The following is an 18,479-nucleotide window of genomic DNA, read 5'->3' as shown; positions in this document are numbered from 1 at the left end:
CAACACAACAGTTAGCCTGTTAGCATGAAGAGACTCAGCTGGTCTGTTTTAGATGGTACTATATTTCATCACAGATGGATTCACTGAATCAACACGTGAGAGGAGATAAGCGCGAGTAGCAAAGACGTTTCAACACGGCTTTAAAATCCTTTAGAACTCAAAAAGCCGTGATCGCAGAGATCGACCGGTGTTTTGGTTTAAACGGCGACCCTGTTAACTGGAGACTCTCAGCTGGATGCATCCCCCATAAACGTTGACAAAAAATTGACAAAAAAAAATTGGACAAAAATAATTTTACTGAAAAGAAATTTACAAAAAGAAAATTTTGAAAAAAAAAATTTAAAAAAAAAAAAATTTTGAAAATTTTTTTTTTTGAAAAAAAAAGGTCTTACAAAAAAAATGTGAAAATTTTATTTTGAAAAAAAAGTTGATCCAGAGCCTGTCGAAATTTTTTTTTATTTTCCTCAAATTTGAAATTTTGCTCCAAAAGCAGAAAAACCTGCGCCTGCGGTTATAAACATGGAAAAAGCAAAGAATGAATCAACACATCAGTTAGCCTGTTAGCATGAAGAGACTCAGCTGGTCTGTTTTAGATGGTGCTATATTTCATCACAGATGGATTCACTGAATCAACACGTGAGAGGAGATAAGCGCGAGTAGCAAAGACGTTTCAACACGCCTTTAAAATCCTTTTGAACTCAAAAAGACGTGATCGCAGAGATCGGCCGGTGTTTTGGTTTAAACGGCGACCCTGTTAACTGGAGACTCTCAGCCGGATGCATCCCCCATAAACGTTGACAAAAAATTTTGAAAAAAAAAATTTGACAAAAATAATTTTACTTAAAAGAAATTTACAAAAAGAAAATTTTGAAAAAAAAAATTTTGAAAAAAAAAATTTTGAAAAAAAAAATTTTGAAAAAAAAAATTTTGAAAATTTTTTTTGGGAAAAAAAAGGTTTGACAAAAAAAATGTAAAAAAATTTTTTGAAAAAAAAAAGTTGATCCAAAGCCTGTCGAAAAAAGTTATTTTCCTCAAATTTGAAATTTTGCTCCAAAAGCAGAAAAACCTGCGCCTGCGGTTATAAACATGGAAAAAGCAAAGAATGAATCAACACAACAGTTAGCCTGTTAGCATGAAGAGACTCAGCTGGTCTGTTTTAGATGGTGCTATATTTCATCACAGATGGATTCACTGAATCAACACGTGAGAGGAGATAAGCGCGAGTAGCAAAGACGTTTCAACACGGCTTTAAAATCCTTTTGAACTCAAAAAGCCGTGATCGCAGAGATCGGCCGGTGTTTTGGTTTAAACGGCAACCATGTTAACTGGAGACTCTCAGCCGGATGCATCCCCTATAAACATTGACAAAAAATTGACAAAAAAAAAGAAATTGACAAAAAGAAATTTACAAAAAGAAAAATTTGAAAAAAAAAAATTTGAAAAAAAAATTTTGAAAAAAAAAATTTTGAAAAAAAAATTTTTGAAGAAAAAAAAAAGGTTTGACAAAAAAAAAGTGAAATTTTTTTTTTGAAAAAAAAGTTCATCCAGAGCCTGTCGAAAAAATGTATTTTCCTCAAATTTGAAATTTTGCTCCAAAAGCAGAAAAACCTGCGCCTGCGGTTATAAACATGGAAAAAGCAAAGAATGAATCAACACAACAGTTAGCCTGTTAGCATGAAGAGACTCAGCTGGTCTGTTTTAGATGGTGCTATATTTCATCACAGATGGATTCACTGAATCAACACGTGAGAGGAGATAAGCGCGAGTAGCAAAGACGTTTCAACACGGCTTTAAAATCCTTTTGAACTCAAAAAGCCGTGATCGCAGAGATCGGCCGGTGTTTTGGTTTAAACGGCAACCATGTTAACTGGAGACTCTCAGCCGGATGCATCCCCCATAAACGTTGACAAAAAATTTAAAAAAAAAAAAAATTGACAAAAATAATTTACTAAAAAGAAATTTGCAAAAAAAAAAATTTTTGAAAAAAAATTTTTTGAAAAAAAAATTTTTGAAAAAAAAAATTGAAAAAAAAAAGGTTTGACAAAAAAAATTTGAAATTTTTTTTTTTGAAAAAAAAGTTGATCCAAAGCCTGTCGAAAAAATGTATTTTCCTCAAATTTGAAATTTTGCTCCAAAAGCAGAAAAACCTGCGCCTGCGGTTATAAACATGGAAAAATTGGCCGGTGTTTTGGTTTAAACGGCAACCCCGTTAACTGGAGACTCTCAGCCGGATGCATCCCCCATAAACGTCTTTAGACCATCATTAAATATCTGATGAGGATATTTTGAAATCTTTATAAAAACTAAACTAGTTTGCATTCCCAGGAACTCCCTCTGTGTTTCAACAGCTGTGTAAACTCCACAAACACTGACACGTTCAGCTGAAGGTCTCCAGTTTACAGGGTCACTTTTAAAACTGGAACACCGGGAGGAGAGACGCATTCACGGTGGGCTGAGAGAAGACTACTATTACAAGCTGCTAAATCAAGAGAATCACAGCTTCTTCTTTTGAAAAGTACTACCCCCCTAGCAGGGGCTTTTTAGGGGGGAGATTATCTACCCCTGAACTAAATTTAGACCCTGGGTCCACCGGTCCAAACACATGTAGTTCAGGGGTAAAGTTCCTCTGGTTGAAAACGCCTTTAGTTAGGTGGATGTGATTTCAACATATTTATATCATTGCAAACTAAAAACAGTCATAGAGACGTTCCTGTGTTAAAATAAGATGACATTACAGTCTGAGTTCACTTGGTGTTTATATACAGAGCAGTTCATTCAGTCATAAGCATACAAGTGAACAGTATATACACTCCACTCTTTCATACTGCCCTCCATGTTTCAGTGTCAGTCACAGCGCTGGGAATCATTCTGCTTGATACATCCACGTTTGTGCGTCTCTGCCACTCTGCCTGGCAGAGCAATTTCCTGACATTAAAGTGAATGACATTTCTATTAGGAATCACTCAGAGTGGCCACAGTCCATTTGTAACAACTACAGCATGAAGGATGCTTTTCTAGGTCACACTTGCGAGGCATTTCTCAGGCTTGATTACAGCTCAGAGATTTAGTGGGTTTAATATTTCACAGCATTTCACACCGACTTGAAATATACATGGAACGTCCAGAGATGTGATCTGCTCAGTTTAATGTACGGCTGCAGAGACTTCAGCGAGGGGATGAAGAGATGACAGCATTTCATCAATCTTACATTAACTAGCATCCTGTGTGTTAACTGATGTTTATTCATTTAAGAAGAACAAATACTAACCGTGAAATAACTCACATCAACATGAAGGCAGGAGCTGCTCTAAGCTTCACAGGGTTCAGGTTAAAGCAGGGTGTCTTGATGAAGAGCAGAACACCTTAGTAATTATTTTATCTTTGGATCCAGAGGAAATTAATGCAACTACAATATCCTTCCCATCAGGCACTTTGTCTGGAGTCATCACAGTAATGAATGATAATGGAGTCATAGAGGCCTGAAAACAGCCCAAAATAAAAAGGAGGGTAGAAGGTGTGTGAGAGATTAAGATGTTGAAAGTCATATCCAGACACCGACTTTACTTCCTGTGAGTGAAACCTGAGAAAATGCTCATTTGCATTCCCGTCTCTGTCCTTTTGAACTTGATGAAGTCTTTAAATAACAGATCTGTGGGGATACTCTGAGACAGTGTTTGAGTTTGTCCAGGAGTTCCTTCTTCATGAGACCCTGTCACAGCTCATCCCTCTCCTCTCCCTCGCAGACACACGCTGCCCTCTGGCTGTTCATGTAAGGTCTACAGCCCAGCGTCCACACCGTGTTGAAGAGGGTGTCAGCCATCGATTCACAGGCTGGGGAGAAAACACAGGGATGGAGAAAGACAGATGAGCATGGAGGAGTGAGGAGATATTAATGCTGCTTTGCTTTGTTGTAGCACACAGGCAAGTCTTCAAGCATGATCGCCCTGCAGGGAGCTCTGTTGTTCTGAATATGAGAGTAATCACAGCCATGCTGATAATTTAACTTTTATGCATTTAAAGCAATCACCAAACAATATTCTACAAACAGCTTACAGGATGAAAAATATTATTTCAGGGTCTTTTTTTGTTTTTTTGTTCAATTTGACAGAAACAAAAGTGTTACCTTGCACACACAAAGCCTCACATCAACATTTTGCATTCCTGCTTATTTAGTGTGTCCAAAGGTTTCAGCAGAAAAACAGCTTCAAAAAAATTATAAAAATAATTAAAAAAACATGTATTAATATTTAAAAGACTTGATATTAACGTTACTTTATTTAATTTTTACTTGTTCTTTCTTTTTCTTCCTCCATTTTAAACTGTCAATTATATCCACTTGTGTCAGGAATTTATTAAAATATTATTTTATTTTATATTAATTTAACATCTTTTTCCCAAACACTCCTAAAATATCTGAACACTGACTGCATCATTTAACAAAAACACTACATTTGGAGAAACACTACCATGTGAAACATGTGGAAACACCTTCTCATTCAAGGGTTTGTATTTATTTTAATTATTGTAAACACTGTAGATTAATACTGAAGACATCTAAACTATGAAAGAACATATATGGAATTATTCAATTTTTTAAAAAGTGTTAAACAAATCAGAATCTGTTTTATATTTTAGATTCTGTAAAGTAGTCCCCTTTTTCCTTCATGACAGCTTTGCACACTCTTGGTATTCTCTCAGTCCGCTTCATGAAGTGGATCATCAGACACTGCAGCTCCATACTGAGTCTGTTCCACAGTTTTACTCCACAGACTGAAACACAGAAACTTCTCCTTGTGGTCCGAACACTCACCATCTTTAATCTGAACATCCCTCTGAAGTTCTAACCCCCCTCTCTCTTTCTAAGAACAGTCTTTGAATATTTCCTGAAGGAGATTTATCCTTGCCTTAAACACAATTTGTGCAGTTTTAAAATCCACTTTCAGTTTTCAGTGTTTTTCATACGTCACAACGCCATCCGGTCTGTAACAGGAAGTCAGAGCTCGGAGCTTGTTCAGCCCATAGACTGTATAAAATACAACTCAACCCCTCCTCCGTTTTTCATTCCCTGCACACATGTGTGCTAACAAGGAGCTTAGGAGGGAGGCATGCTAGTTGTAGGCTGTCTTAATAAACACAAAGGTCGCTTTGACTCCCCACGTCTGCAGATTTGAAGATCTAGTGTTTTCATGGAAAAGTGCTAGCGCTAGTTAGCATAGCCACATAGCTACATGTTGGTAGCTGTGTACCAAGACACACGTCGACATGCTGACAAATAAAACAACAAGAAACACTAAATCTGTGACCAATGGTTCAGAAAGGTCCTGCTGCAGGCGCCTCTCCGTCAGGATCAGATTCTGGATCAGATTCAGAGGGTTGAAGTAACGCGGGTCTGTGAGCAGCCGTGTATATTCAGCCAACATGGAAACATTAGATCAACGTGCTGGACAGCCGAGGAGGCCACGCCCACTTCCTGAGGGGGCGTGGTCAGAGAGCTCATTCTCATTTAAAGGCACAGACACAGAAAACAGCCTGTTCTGAGCAGGGCTGAAAAAGAGGGGTTTACAGGCAGACCAGAATCTGATTTCAAAGTGTTTTTATGATCATAAACTTTAAAGACATGTTTTGGGGACCTCTTAGACCAATATATGTTGATGAAGAAGAGCAGAATATGTCACCTTTAACACTCGATGTGTGATTTATTAATCCAGACAAAGATCTTGGTCTGTCATTTAACAGCTGCAGAGGAGTGATGCTTCAGTGTGTGCTGTTGTGTTCTCTCTCATCTCTGAGTGCCTCTCACCTAACAGACTGACTTCATTAAACCTGATCATCGTTTGAGTATTCGTCTCCTCACCTTCCACCTTCTTCACAAAGCCCAGACTCTTGTTGACGTCGGTGCAGATCCCATGAAGACACGTTCTAAACCTGGTGTCACACTCGTACTTGCTCATCCCGCAGGTGTCGTAGCACAAGTCCAGCTCGTCGCAGCAGCTGGTCATCGCCGGGATCCCCAGGTCGAGCTGTTGAGAGAAGAAACTGGATCATGTGAGTGGAACGTAGGCTGTCTTTCTTCTGCAGAATGGTTGTGGTTAGTTAGGGTTAGTTCTTGGCTGTCGGTGCGTCGAACAGGCCACATACAGCAGCATTCACCTGGAATCCAACCAGAGAGGAGGAGCAGCCGTTGGGTTCAGGCAGCTGGTATCCAGGGCGAGGCTGAGGAGCTTCTCCTGGAATAACACAGACACAGTGATCCTGTTTAAACCCTGAACTGAAGTGAATACACATCAACACGGTAACGTCATCATGAGCTCTCAGTCAGAGACCTATACATCATATCTCTGTCCTGGGTGTGTGTGTCATTCAGCAGATAAGATGTGACTTCTGTTTGAGAACATCTGCATTGATTGGGTAACTATAAGTACATCTGATAAACTCTGTGTGCTCAGGTTTCATTATCAGCAGCCTGAGGAGGACCTAGCCCTCTGTCTTGGATAAAGTAACACGTTGCTGATAAACTGACAGCACAGGGACTGACTTCTGACAAAAGAATGAACAGAAATACATTGAAGGAGAGGGAGTACTGGACACAGGGAGGGGAGATGATAACCTGACAGATGAAGGATTGATTTCTGACTTGAAATGTACAAAAGAAGAAACAGAAATGAAATGTAACAGGAGGAATATGATGAAGAGGAGATGTTTAACTGACAGCAGAGAGACTGATCTCTGACTCAATGTGATTAACACTAGGTGCAACTACTCACAGTACACATGCACAGATTTGCTCTTACCGTATCTGCAGCGGTACTGACACACACCGTCCTGCCCCCCCACCAGCTCCACCAGAGAGTCAAAGTACCCATTCATGGTCTGGAAACTGTTTCTGATGGAGTTAAAGCCCCAACTGCTGCTTTCTTCAGGAGCCACTTGTGTGTTCACGGACACTTTGATTTCATTGTCCTCTTCCTCCTCATCAGAAGGTTTCACTTGGTGGACAGCTTCAGCAAAAGGTTCTTCTGGGGTGGTCGCTTCATCAGAAGACGGCTGTTCGTGGCTGACGGCTGCATCAGATGCAGGCTGCTCCTGGGTGACAGCTTCTTCGGTGAGAGCTTCCTCCACCGGGGCGTCTCCAGCAGGCCCGTCACTTTCAGTCTCTGGGTCTCCTGCTGTTGGGGCGTCTGCTACAGGGGCGTCTGCTTCAGGGGCGTCTGCTTCAGGGGCAGCTGCTTCAGGGGCAGCTGCTTCAGGGGCGTCTGCTTCAGGGGCGTCCACCTCAGGGGCGTCCACCTCAGGGGCGTCCACCTCAGGTTTGTCAGCTTCTTGGATATCCTGCACCGGTGTTTCAGTTGACAGGATGTCACCAACCAGGGAGTCATCTCCAGGTTCCTCAGCTGCAGGCGGGTCATCTGCTTGGACATCTGCTGGAGCTGCTACGTCCGTGTCTGCTGCAGGACTCTCAGTCACAGCCAGGGCCTCCTCCTCCTCCTCCTGGGCTTGGGCCTGGTAGTGCCCCAAAGTGGCACACATGCCCACAGACACACAGACGAGGAGCAGGAGCAGAGTCCGGGGCAGCATGGTGATGTTGAAAGGGTGACAGCAGCACAGAGAGTGAGGGACAACAACACACTGTGCTCGTCCTGACTCTGCCAGGCGGGGAGCAGACTTTGACCTGTGATTAGGTTGGAGCAGACAGCGAGGCAATCTCTCATGTTGGGGGCAAAGGTCAACCCCGTGTCAATCAAAAGAGAGGTTGAATAATTCCTCTAATCTCCTCCCTCTCTGTTATTCTCCTACAGATTAAATTAGCAGTTCCATCTGAAAAGCTTTAACAGAGTATTTTTTTAGGACTCAAACGTCACACGGCGCCCGGGCCTGGAGGGAAACGCTCTCTGTCTTCACTTTAACACTCGGCCTGTCGGACGCTGACATTTCATTCATGACCTTTATCAAGACATCACAAACTCCAAATCATCTTCACTCTGTGTTTCATAAAGGTCACAGAATGAAACTTCAGCCTGAGCACAGAGACACACAGGACACTGCTCAGTCAGCATGTATCTGCTGCCCTCTGGTGGCTGTGGAGTAACCTGCACCAGGTACCTGAAGGAACCGCAGTGTTTTAGGTTGGTGACACAAAACTGTGGACTCAGAAGTAAATATTTGCTGTTCTAATTATATTTTAATGTTTCTTTGTTCCTTTTTAAATCCCCTGTACCTCATTAAGAGGAGAATATTGTCCCAGTTTGCTCTAACACACTCATCTGATGGATCCTAGTACAGCTAGAAAAACAAGGCCAGCTATATATAAACTAATATGTTCTATTCAGCTCATGTGATCATCTTAACATAGATGGGATTATCATAGATTAAGAGTAAATACAGAAGCCAGCAGCTTCACACTAATTAATCAGCATGAAATGAAGTGATGATAACATTCAGGACCAGGACCAGGACCAGGACCACGCCTCTGAAACTGATCCAATCACCTCCACTCCGAGTTTCACCCTGATGCTCCTGAAGGTTCAGTCTACCATGACCCCCACTCATCTCCTCCTAACTCCACCTTACTCATCCAACGCTACCTCGACTCACCCCCCATCCCTCACTTTAACTCTTCCTGTCCCATTAAAGTTACTAACCATAGACCTTTCTGGAGTCCCTGAGCTCCCTTGTCCCGTAGGTTCCTCTGGATCTCTGCCGTAGATTATCATCACTATCATCTCTCTCTCTCTTCATCTCCCTCTATCCCTCTCTCCAACACGGTCTCAGCAGATGTGTGTCTAACATGAGTCTGGTCCTGCTGGAGGTTTCTGCCTGTTAAAGGAAGTTTGTACTTGCCACTGTAACTTGCTAAATGCTGCAAAGTGCTCTGCTCATGGTGGATTAAGATGAGATCAGACTGAGTCCTGTCTGTAAGATGGGACTGGATCTAATCCGGTCTTGATGTTGGGTCTTTGTTGATAATAGAACAGAGTAAGGTCTAGACCGGCTCTGTTTGGAAAGAGTCTGAGGAGAACGTTTGTTGTGATTTGGTGCTTTATAAATAAAGATTGATTGAACCCTTCCTACCAAGGCCTCACTCATCCCTCCTTTCCTTAACTTGACCTCCTAGTTTTGGACTTTTACTCCCTGCACTTCTGTATTTCCCTTCTTTTGGATCACCATCATTAGTTTCCTGTGTGTCCTGTGTCCTCACCTCTCTCTTCTGTTTCCTCTGTCCTGTGTGGGATCATTACGTCTTCCTCGTGTTTTATTCAGGACTTTTTGGATTTCGTTTGTTAAGTACAGGTTTTTGTTTGTTCTTCTGTTATTAAATCACACACATGCCTCCTCTTCTGTTCTCCCTGTTGTTAAACTCAGCTTGCAGGACTCTGAATGGACCAAATTCAAACTGATTCATTGTTTACTTCCATGCTACCATCAGGAGTTTGAACTCTTGGTCTGCAGTGTTATTTCTGAGTTAGAGACTTTTTAATATTTTCTGAACTGAAGGTGTAAAACACAGAGAAGAAGGTTGACTCCTTTGATAGATGTTCTTTCTGAATGCCTCTCCAAAGAGTTGATGGATGCTTTCAGTCTGTTTGTAGATCAGTATGTACTTCCTCCCACAATATCCTGAAGGTAAAACATGAGAGAATGTCAGTCAGGTATGAGGGGTCAAAGGTCTCTGAAGAACAGCATGGCCCAATCTCAAAGTCCTCCCTGATCCCTGAGCCCTTCCTCACTTCAGCTGGACGTCAGCTGGGAAGTGATCGAGGGCAGGAGGCTGTGAGGCCCTCAGGGACTGAGCAGGAACACGCCTTAATGAGTGTGTGAGTGTGGACATTGAGATTGGGTCCATGTGTCATACGTGGAACAGGAAGTGTACCGTCTCATGGTCTTGCTTGCTTTCTCTCTGTCCAGCTTCATGTTGATGCTGATCTCCAGATCCTTCAGGGAACAGAGTAACACAGAATGACACAGCAGGAAATGCATTTCAATCAGTTCAACTTGTAAAGAGGTGATATCGTGGGAAGAAGGTCAAACTCCCTTGCCTCGTTGGCGACCTTCAGACGGTGATTTGTGGCTATCAGTGTCATTATCTCTGTCTGGAGGGAAACAGAAGAGAATGTGAAACAAACTGCAGCTCTGTGAGATTCTTACTTCACTTTGTGTCCTGACAGAGATTAACCCCTGAAATGATTCTCAGTGTGAAGTGTGTCTCAGCACCTTCACGTCTCTGGCGTGTCTCTCAGTGGCAGCGACTGTAACCGTGGGTACGAGCTTCTCCTTTATCTCCTCCTCCAGGTGTTGGCTCTCCCTCCAAACCCTCCACACCTGAAGCCTCTTGATGAGGACGCTGTCTGTCCCTCTGTCCGTCCCTCTGTCCTCCAGCTCTGATGGATCTGTCCAAACACAGCACAGCCCACGCTGCAGTGATGAAAGACGGATCTGTACTCACACACACACACACACACACACACACACACACACACACACACACACACACACACACACACACACACACACACACACACACACACACACACACACACACACACACACACACACTAACCCCTGCTGGCGTTTTAAAGTCAGAGCTGACTCACTCACACTACAGGACCTCCTTTCTGTCTGTTCACAGCAGAGTTCAGAGTGAGCATGTCTGTGCTCTCGTCCTCTCAGGGTGTCACACAGCAGACACGTCTGGTGTGGTGGATCAATGATTTGAAATACCAATTACTGTACGCACTCATCCTGTCACCTTCCTCCGGGTCTCTGCTGGCTTCAACTTGTTGTAAATCATTTCTTGCTCTGTTAAAAAGAAAAACTTCAATTTCTCAAAAGTCACCACATGTGTGTGTTTCTATCTCTGAAGAAGTCCTCACCGTATATTCTCCTCTACAGCTCCTCTGACCTCCAGCTCCAGCCTGCACACTTCTTCTTCTGCATCCTTCAGCTGCATCTCTCTCACTGTGCGGCTGACAGCGTCTTCAACTGAAGCTCTGAGTGACTTTAACAAAAGACAAGATCCATGAATGCAAAAGAAAGAGAGGCAGGCTCATTCTGCACAATCTAGGGTAATTCTTGAGTCTTAATATCTGATACTTGGAACGCTCTGAGCCTCATAATCATAATCATCTCTATCAAGATTATATGAAGAGATAAACTTTGAATTGATGTTCAATCACAAGTCTCCACTCCACTTGCATGTTAACTCACCAGGCCACACCTGACCAACCAAGCCACACCCCCAACAATGGAGCGTCGCCTGCGAGCTAGTTCAGGCAGACAATGCCGTACACGTCACATGTCCCACTCTCATAACCATCATCCAGTCCCGCCCTCTGCCTCTCAAATTGGCGGTCTATTTAAACTGGGAACATCTCCCATCTCTCCCTCTGCCTGTCAGCGCCTCTGCTGCTGCTGCATGCCTATTGCTGAAATTTTCTTCCTCCCCACCGCCTCCCCAGCATCCACCTGCAGGCTCCGGGGGGTATTTAGTATGTATTCATCACTCCTCAATGTCTGCATGTAAACTTATCTGCAGGGATCGATGAGGGCGGAGCCTGGGCGCCAAACATGAATATGTATTTGCTGCTACAATAAACAATTTAAACATGAGTTGTCTGACTGAACTATAAAATCCTGCACCCAAGACTTTGTGTCCCCCTTTTCCATCCAAACCTGGCATGTCCCAGTGACTCCTGTGTCTGAATGTTTGTGCCATGTGGTTTCAGAGATTTACCTGCAGTGGATGCATTACTGATGTAAGAGACACCTTATTTCTGACTTATCTGTATCATTATGTGACATTGTTTATTTAGATATTTAATATCTCTTTTTTTTCTCCTTTTGTTTGTAATAGCAAAAATCCTCCACATCCACATCCACTCCTTTGTCACCACTGAGCTGATCCTTATTTTGCAAATAAACCTTTGAAACCTGTCCTGGATCCTGTGGGTTTGACTGCACACCACACATTGTTCTGTGACCCAGCATGAAGAGGAAACAAACATTTTAGGATTGAGATATTTAGGAAGAATTCAGACACTGCATATTATGATTATTTAAAAGGGGTGTGTGTCTTACCATGTGTTGTGGTTGGGAGGCCAGCAGGTGGTTGACATACAAATCATAATCAGTCTAAAAGAAAGAAAGAAACATGAACTCAGGTTTATTATTCTTACATGTATCCTTCTAAACTCAACACAACCTTACAGCTGAGAGGATGGACTGTTAATGGATGTGTGTGTGTGTGTGTTTGGGTTCTGATTTAACATTTTCATGCTCTCATTCAATCATCTAATCTCTTCTTTAATGTTAGGCACAGAGTTTTTCACTCACAGAGCAGACTGAAAGTGTGCATTAAAGAAAGGAGAGTGTTCTGACCCTGTGATATTTTGTATGAATGAGTGTTAATCCAACAGTCGCCCTCTGTTGACCTGATCCCCAGGGACCGGGACCAGGTTCCAGTTGTTGCTCTACTTCCGCCTGCTACACCAGGGACCCTCTCCCTCTTTCTCTCCCTCTCTCCCTCTCTGTCTCTTGGCTCTAATACATCTGAAAGCACATGCTAAAAATGTGCTAGTGGGTACAGAGGAAATGGAAAAACCTTAATTTCCCTCAGGATGCGTCCAAATACTGGCGAGCCTTCACATACATCATCAAAGACGTCACTGAACACTGCAAGTCGGTCTCTGCTGGGCCGGTTTTGCTCCGACAGCTTCTGCAGCTCCTGGGTATGACAGGAACGAACATACACACACACACACACACACACACACACACACACACACACACACACACACACAAAGTGAGCAAGTTAAGATGTTCGTGAGAGTCTGAGCGTGTTTCCATTAAAGTGTTAAAAGAACATTTCAGAATTTCCATCTCATGAAAGATAGACATACTACAGTGTAAGAATAAAAAAAGGAGCACATTTATAAACCTGCTTCCATGAAGTCAGGATGTCTCTGACCACTCTCACCTTTTTGAGTTTCCTCTCATGCCTCTCAGCCACGTTTCCTCCAGCCCAGACCTCCTGTTTGACGTCGTCTTGCCTGTCAAACTGTTGTTCTGTCTTTCTCTGAGCCTCATGTTTCAGGCTCTGCTGGTGAGAGTAGCTCCAGCACATTTGCAGCTTCCCCTCTGGATCAGATGCAGAGGAGACTCTCTGCTGCACATGCAAAGAGTCCACAGAGGAGACGACTGCTTCAGGTACGCTTTCATCTTCTCTTTCTGCACACGAAGAGCAACCAGCAGTTTGATCCTCTCTTAACCTTACGACCTCAGAGAACACAGGGGGAAGTGTTCTTCCTTCTTTCTTCTTTCCATTAGTCTGTGTTTTTTTCTGTCTCTGCTGGTGTGTCAGAGGGTTTGAGGTTCTTTCATCTTCACCCTGAGAGCTCCTCCAGAAAGACTTCTTCACCTCCCTGTGAGGCGGACTCTGGTTCAGGCTGCGGGGCCCCAGGTGACCTGAGGAGTAGGTCAGGATATCAGCCCTCTGGCCAGCTTCAGCCGCCTGCAGCAGTCTGTGGATGCCCCTCCCGTAATCCTCATTCCTTGGTGGACGGCTGCTGGACATGGCTGAATGTGCACACGTGTAAAGTAATGCATATTAACAAATCAAAATCTACTTTATTTATAAAGCACTTTACACACAACACAGCTGATCCAAAGTGCTTTACAAGAGAACATGAGGAACACACAGAGAAAATGAAAAATAAAAATCACATAAACAGAGAGAGGGAGAGAGGAGGGGTAAGAGAGCAATATAATTCAAAATTAAATTAACATTAATAATAATAATACAATGAACAGTGCAGTGAGTATCTGAGCCAGTGAGGTTAGGGGAAGTTTAAAAGCTAATGAATAAATGTGAGTTTGAGACAACTTTTAAAAGTCTAGACCGAGGGGGGCGGACTGGACGGTGGGGGGAAGAGACTTCCACAGTTTTGGGGCACAGATGGAGAAGGACCTGTCCCCATATCTCTTTGTCCTTGCTGTTCGGACAGACAGGAAGTGTTGGTGTGATGATCTGAAGTGCTTTATAAACAAACAGAAGGATTTTAAAATGAACTCTGTAAATGACCTGAAGACAGTGTAGGGAGGCAAGAACTGGGGTTATGTGGTCTCTCTTTTTTTGACCTTGTCAGGATCCTGGCTGCAGGAACAGACACACAAAGTTTCAAACATTGCTCAGATATGCTGCAATAAACACCACCAATAAAGGAACAGATTTAATATGAGTGATACTAACACAGTGCATTGCTGCTATAATATCTTAATGCATTGTTATATTTGTCTGTTGTAAGACAGGACACAAGAGAGGAAACATAATCTAATGTCACAGAATGTAACATAAATCAAGTGTTTGTATTTTGTCCAGGACTGTATTTTAAAGCAAATCTGTAATATTTATTTTTAGAAGTTATAAAAACTTGAATAAAAGAGAAGTAGAGTGTCGGTTTTTGAACAGCTGATTAATGAGGCCCAAAGAGTAAACAGTTCATCCACAGACTGTATAAAATATAATATTTCATCTTCACTCTAACATGATTCATTCTTCATTCTTCAATAAGACTTTCACTAACCCTGAATAATAACCTCACCTGGATCTGAACTCTACCTGTTCTCTGAAGACAAACTTTCTTCTTCGTGGATCCTGCAGTTTGCGCTTTACTTGGTCGCCATGGAGACCGACACGCGTCATGCTCGCGTTGCGTTCAATGTCTCGGTAACAATCGTTCCCCTGAGCTCTCAGGTGCGACATCTCATTTCAACATTACCAACCGGAAACAGGAAGAGAATTCAAACAGGATGCTTCATGTAGAGACTTTTAAAAGTCAATTAAAGTCTCATCTATTCAGTCTATGTAGGGTTTTATAACTTATTTTAACTGATCCTTTTATATTTATTTTAATATTCTATTGTTTCATTTTTCTAACTCTTCAATTAGTTTTATCTTATTTCTATTTTTGTATTTCTTTTATGTATTTTAAACTTTTATCTGAAGCTTTTTTATCTTTTATTTACTTATTTCTTAATCATTTCCATTTGTTGTTTTTTTTATATAGATTTTATTGCAATTGTTGTGCATTAGTCTCTACTTCTATATCAATTTCTGCTTCATGTGTAGTCATGATATATTCGTTTTTATTATAATTTTATTATTAATATTATAATTATTTTTCAATCGCTGTAAAGCACATTTGATTTGCATGAAAGGTGCTGTATAAATAAAGCTTGATTGATTGATTGATTGATAGGAAACCAGGCTTTATGATAATATGCAGTAAAATATGATTTATATGAACTAGCTTAAACTCTCTGTTTAATCTCTAATAATAAAACAGATGTTGATAATTCTTACTCATTTAACAAGATAATAATAATAATAATAATACTTATAATACTACTACTACTACTAATAATAATAATAATACACTTTATTTATATAGCTCTTTTCTTAACAAGGTTACAAAGTGCTTCACAACAAAAAAGCAGAGAAATTATAAAGCATAAAAAATGGTGCAAACAGGGGGGAGAAAAAAGACAGAAGCAAACAGGATGTCTGAATGCAAATCCAATAATTAGGGGTGGAGAAATGCCTCCTTATATAAAGATGTTTTAAGGATTTAAAAGCAGTTCAGGTTGTGATCTGTCTAACTGTCAGTGTGCAGGGAGTTCCACAGCCTTAGAGCTCTGATTGAAAAGACCCGGTCACCTTTTGTTTTAAGGCGGGATCGTGGCACAACCAGCAGAGATGAAATTAACGTCTGCCTGTCATCGTGCTGTTTTAAAAAAATGTATTGTCAATTGTGAAGCTGTACTGACAACTCTCAATCAATCAATCAATCAATCAATCAATCAATCAATCAATCAATCAATCAATCAATCAATCAATCAATCAATCAATCAATCAATCAATCAATCAATCAATCAATCAATCAGTTTGAGGGCACAGGACACATACCAGCCAGTCCTCCCTCTTCTGAAGAATAGGATGAATTCAAAGTAAAAGAAAGGAAAGACAGTCAGAGATTGAAACCCAAAGAAGAGGTTGAGGCAGAGAGGTGTTTTTCAGGTATTTAATAAAAGTCATTTGGGCGACTGCTCTTACATTTACAGTTGAAACATTCCGCATTATTCTGGGTAACAGTAACACGTCGAGACCGTTTGTTATCTTAATGTTTACTTTGTACAAAACAAAAAGGCCAACATTGTTTCTCTTTGTATAAAAAATATAAGTTAATTTAAATTGAACTCTAATTAAGAAAATAACAATAGTAATAATAGCAATAATAATAATCATCAATAATAATAATAATGATAAAGATCAGAAGCTAAACATAGTGCAGACAACGGGATATAACTGGTGCTGAAAAGTAGAGGGGACAGTGCAGTGTTTAGGACTTAACCATGTTCTCAGGGGGGGTGGAGGGGAAGAGACAGTCAAGTCTTCTCTCTCTCTCTCTCACACACACACACACACACACACACACACACACACACACACACACACACACACAAAGTGCACGACTGCTGCTCAGTTTAGCACCATCAGAGCACACATCTCAGTCTGTACAAACTACTTCCTGGATCGTACACACACACACACACACACACACACACACACACACACACACACACACACACACACACACACACACACACACACACACACACACACACACACACACACACACCTGTCAGGGTCTTCTGTTCAGGTGCGCTCTCATTGTTGCTCTTGGTTGAAGCTTACTGGAAGCAATTCTGGAAAAGTAAGACAGAGCACATCATGGAAACCTGCCACCACTGAGGATCAGCAATCACACAGAACATTCATCAAGATGAACATTCACACCAGAACCAGTCCCAACACAACCACTTCAGTCTCAGAGGGACCACGTCCACTGGAATGACGGTTTAAAGACAAACTGTTTGTCTTTTGGAAGATCTTGGAAAGTCATTTAGAAGAGTCCAAATGCATGACGTCAGGGAATCAGCGTACAGGAGTATTCCTCCTTCCTATGACAGGAACTTTCTACAGCCGATGCTCTTGAGTGGGAATCCCAGAGATAAAAAAATAAAGATGCACTCATGGGAAAGAGAAATGATTTTTGAGGCCTCTGCTGAGCTGAGTGTGCTCAGTGTCAAACATCTGTTAAACTACAGTGTGGTGTCAAAAGCCGTGAGGAAACTTCACCAACAACAACTTATCCCTCTCTTCATCAGCACAGCTTCGCCGTGTGGCGTACCTCAGGGCTCTGTGTGGACGTAAGGTAAGGCAGACAGCATGTTGAAAGTTTATTGTGCCACTGCAAACAAACAGATCTGAGCTGAGACACTCTGCAAACTTGTGCAGTATCCTCATTTAACTCCTGTTTTATTCATGCATGCAGGAATGATTACTGATTAATGAGGAGGAACCAGATTGTAGTGTAAAATAATTCATGATGAGATTGTGACGTGAAAAGTGGAACTTCACTGGTGTGCAGGCGGGGCGTACTGTAAGTGAGACGGATGCTGTTTGTGCATCTTTATTCGTCCTGTGTGAATCATGACTGCTGGCCTGGGATCAGATCCTGTGAATCAGAGGGAGCTGATGTACCATGCAGCAGGCTCCTAACTGCCAGGGGCGGGTTGTGGTGCAGGGGGGGGCGGTGCTGTGGGGTCCACTTCAGGGAGGAATATCGTGACTCTCTGTGTGACTGTGATCAAAGCGTGGACGTTATCTAACTCCTCTCACTGTGGGGGGGTTTCTGCCGTCTCCACCTCCAGTAGGCTGTTTGTCTTTATTCAAGTACTGCAAAGGATTTTTGCTCAGAAAGTAATAAAAAACATTCACCTTCTCAGTAAGGTGGCACCACACCTTACATCTGCTCTACACATTCCTCCTGTCTCTGGGAATACCTTGCTGAAGTAGTGCGCGTACGATAAACCTACCACAGAAGGCAAACAGTACCATTTCAAAATAAAAGCCTGAACCATCGCCAAGGTTTCACATGTTCTCTCCTGGGACAGGTTCAGAGTAAGGCCTCTGCAAATACAAGACCCTAAAAGAATCAAATAAAAAACCATAAAACATGAAACAGCAAAACTAAAAACACGAGTCCATCCACCGGACAGACGCCATCGATGGGTCAGAGTCCCTCGCCATCAGCTGACTGTCAGTCTCTGGGAGCGGTGAAACCGTCAGTGTTGACACCTCCGTCACCCCATGAGGTAACTGTGTGTGTTTTCAAAGTTCTCCTTTAGCTGATCCGCCTCCCGCTGACACAGGATTGTGGGTTCTTCAGTACAGACAGAGTTCAGGTCTGGGGCAGGATTCAGGTTGTGTTCCTTTGGTGAGCCAGAAACCCCCTTTGGTTTGTCAGTTGTCCACCTTGACCGGGCCGGAGGACTCGGCAGACCGCTTAGCCACGATGTCCTCCGCCTCTCCCCGTGAGATCATCTCCCACTGGCCCAGGTTCTCCCTGAAACACAGAGAACAC

General features: G+C 42.2%; 3 protein-coding genes across 4 annotated transcripts in view; all 3 read right to left on the bottom strand.

Moving 5' to 3' along the window:
* Window positions 1–2,737: 2,737 nt before the first annotated feature.
* On the bottom strand, window positions 2,738–8,557 carry pla2g12b (phospholipase A2, group XIIB). 2 transcript variants are annotated; one of them, XM_034682136.1, is made up of 4 exons: window positions 6,792–8,557; window positions 6,139–6,227; window positions 5,855–6,020; window positions 2,738–3,831 (listed from the first exon to the last, which is right to left on the bottom strand). In XM_034682136.1, the coding sequence occupies exons 1-4, from the start codon at window positions 7,573–7,575 to the stop codon at window positions 3,713–3,715; spliced, it is 1,158 nt and encodes a 385-aa protein (XP_034538027.1). In that variant the 5' UTR covers window positions 7,576–8,557; the 3' UTR covers window positions 2,738–3,712. The 2 variants fall into 2 exon arrangements, with proteins under 2 accessions (XP_034538027.1, XP_034538028.1); XM_034682137.1 differs by having other exon boundaries at window positions 6,151–6,227.
* An 892-nt stretch (window positions 8,558–9,449) lies between these two features.
* Window positions 9,450–14,668, bottom strand: LOC117811616 (uncharacterized protein C6orf118-like). The gene is made up of 11 exons (XM_034682004.1): window positions 14,612–14,668; window positions 14,075–14,146; window positions 12,971–13,569; window positions 12,596–12,718; window positions 12,073–12,126; window positions 10,869–10,993; window positions 10,733–10,794; window positions 10,210–10,385; window positions 10,035–10,088; window positions 9,869–9,930; window positions 9,450–9,615 (listed from the first exon to the last, which is right to left on the bottom strand). Exons 3-11 carry the CDS (start codon window positions 13,565–13,567, stop codon window positions 9,573–9,575), a joined length of 1,296 nt encoding a protein of 431 aa, XP_034537895.1. The 5' UTR covers window positions 13,568–13,569; window positions 14,075–14,146; window positions 14,612–14,668; the 3' UTR covers window positions 9,450–9,572.
* A 1,391-nt stretch (window positions 14,669–16,059) lies between these two features.
* Window positions 16,060–18,479, bottom strand: part of pde10a (phosphodiesterase 10A) — a 65,339-nt gene continuing 62,919 nt past the window's right edge. Inside the window, exon 22 of the mRNA XM_034681102.1 lies at window positions 16,060–18,461. Coding sequence (XP_034536993.1) covers window positions 18,359–18,461 — 103 coding nt within the window. The 3' untranslated portion in view covers window positions 16,060–18,358. The remainder of the gene's footprint in view (window positions 18,462–18,479) is intronic.

This window comes from Notolabrus celidotus, chromosome 4 (assembly GCF_009762535.1).
Source record: "Notolabrus celidotus isolate fNotCel1 chromosome 4, fNotCel1.pri, whole genome shotgun sequence".
NCBI lineage: Eukaryota > Metazoa > Chordata > Actinopteri > Labriformes > Labridae > Notolabrus > Notolabrus celidotus.
The sequence above is the reverse complement of the archived record's forward strand: the minus strand, read 5'-3'. Positions and strand labels throughout refer to the sequence as shown.